Consider the following 1137-nt stretch of genomic DNA (forward strand, 5'->3'; position numbering starts at 1 on the left):
AGAGAGAGAGAGAGAGAGAGAGAGAGAGACAGACAGACAGACAGACAGACAGACAGACAGACAGTGATTAATATTTCAGCTTTTGCGTGCGATGTTCTGTCTGCAGGGCTGTTCGTGATCCTGGGCGTGCGGACCTGCGGCGGGGGCGGCGGCTACTGCCTGCTGGGCTCGGACTGCACCCTGGACCGGGACTTCGCCGCCGATGACGCGGGCGGCCATTGCGAGGGCTTGCGCGCCGCCTTCACGCCCGCCGCGCACTTCTCGTGCTGCAAGTACGTGGAGCGGAGCAACGCCACGCTGCCCGGCGAGCCGGCCGACGCCACGACCACCGAGGACCCCGTCGCCGTGGCCACGACCCTCGCCGACGACGCCGAGAACGTCATCGAGACCGAGATCATCGTGAAGCCCGGCCCCGTCGGCCCCGCCGGCCCCTCCGGCCCGGCCTCGGGGCAGACCGTGGTGGCCGTGTCCGAGGAGTACAAGATCAAGGGGGCGGAGGAGGAGGTCGAGGTGGCCGAGGTCGCCGCCGTCCCCGCCGCGGACAAGGAGGCCGTCGTTGAGACCCCCGCGTGCCGCAGCCCCAGCACCGACGTGAACCCCTGCTGGCGCAGCAGCTTCCAGGACGCGGACGGCACCACCCTCTGCTCCGGCACGCTGCTCGGCGTGGACGCCGCCGTGACCTCGGCCTTGTGCGCCAACAGGTACGACCCCGCCGGGGACCGTGCTGACCTCGGTGACCGTTTGACCCCTTGACGTGGAACTCCTTCCAGGTTGATGGAGGCCGGCCCCGCAGTGTCGCTGCGTGTCGACGATCTGTCCCTGCCGGTCAGAGACATCATCGTGCACCGGGACTACCGCGCCGCGCCCGAGGACCCCAACGACATCGGTAGGCCTCAACATCTCACTTATGTTCCGAGGATCTGTTCTGACCGTGTAAACCAGAAAATGTTTTTCTAGGGAGTTTCTAGGAGTTTCTCTTAAGATGATGTGAAGTATTATTATTTCTGTACTGCAAAACTAACGTGATACACTTTCCGCACGCTGTAAAATCTGTGTACCTAGTGCTTCTTCTCGGACTTGTTTTGCCTCCGCAGCGATGATCAGGCTGCTGCTGGCGGGGGCCTCGATGGGCGGGGG

General features: G+C 64.2%; 1 protein-coding gene across 1 annotated transcript in view; it reads left to right on the forward strand.

Annotated features, from left to right (window-relative positions):
• Positions 1–1132, forward strand: part of LOC113216171 (uncharacterized) — a gene marked incomplete at its 3' end in the record, with an annotated part of 4362 nt that extends 3230 nt beyond the window's left edge. Inside the window, exons 3-5 of the mRNA XM_052268734.1 lie at positions 107–701; positions 771–886; positions 1095–1132. Coding sequence (XP_052124694.1) covers positions 107–701; positions 771–886; positions 1095–1132 — 749 coding nt within the window. The remainder of the gene's footprint in view (positions 1–106; positions 702–770; positions 887–1094) is intronic.
• Between the last annotated feature and the right edge of the window lie 5 nt (positions 1133–1137).

The sequence above is a fragment of the Frankliniella occidentalis genome, unplaced genomic scaffold, assembly GCF_000697945.3.
Source record: "Frankliniella occidentalis isolate FOCC.00 unplaced genomic scaffold, Focc_3.1 Scaffold75, whole genome shotgun sequence".
Classification (NCBI taxonomy): domain Eukaryota; kingdom Metazoa; phylum Arthropoda; class Insecta; order Thysanoptera; family Thripidae; genus Frankliniella; species Frankliniella occidentalis.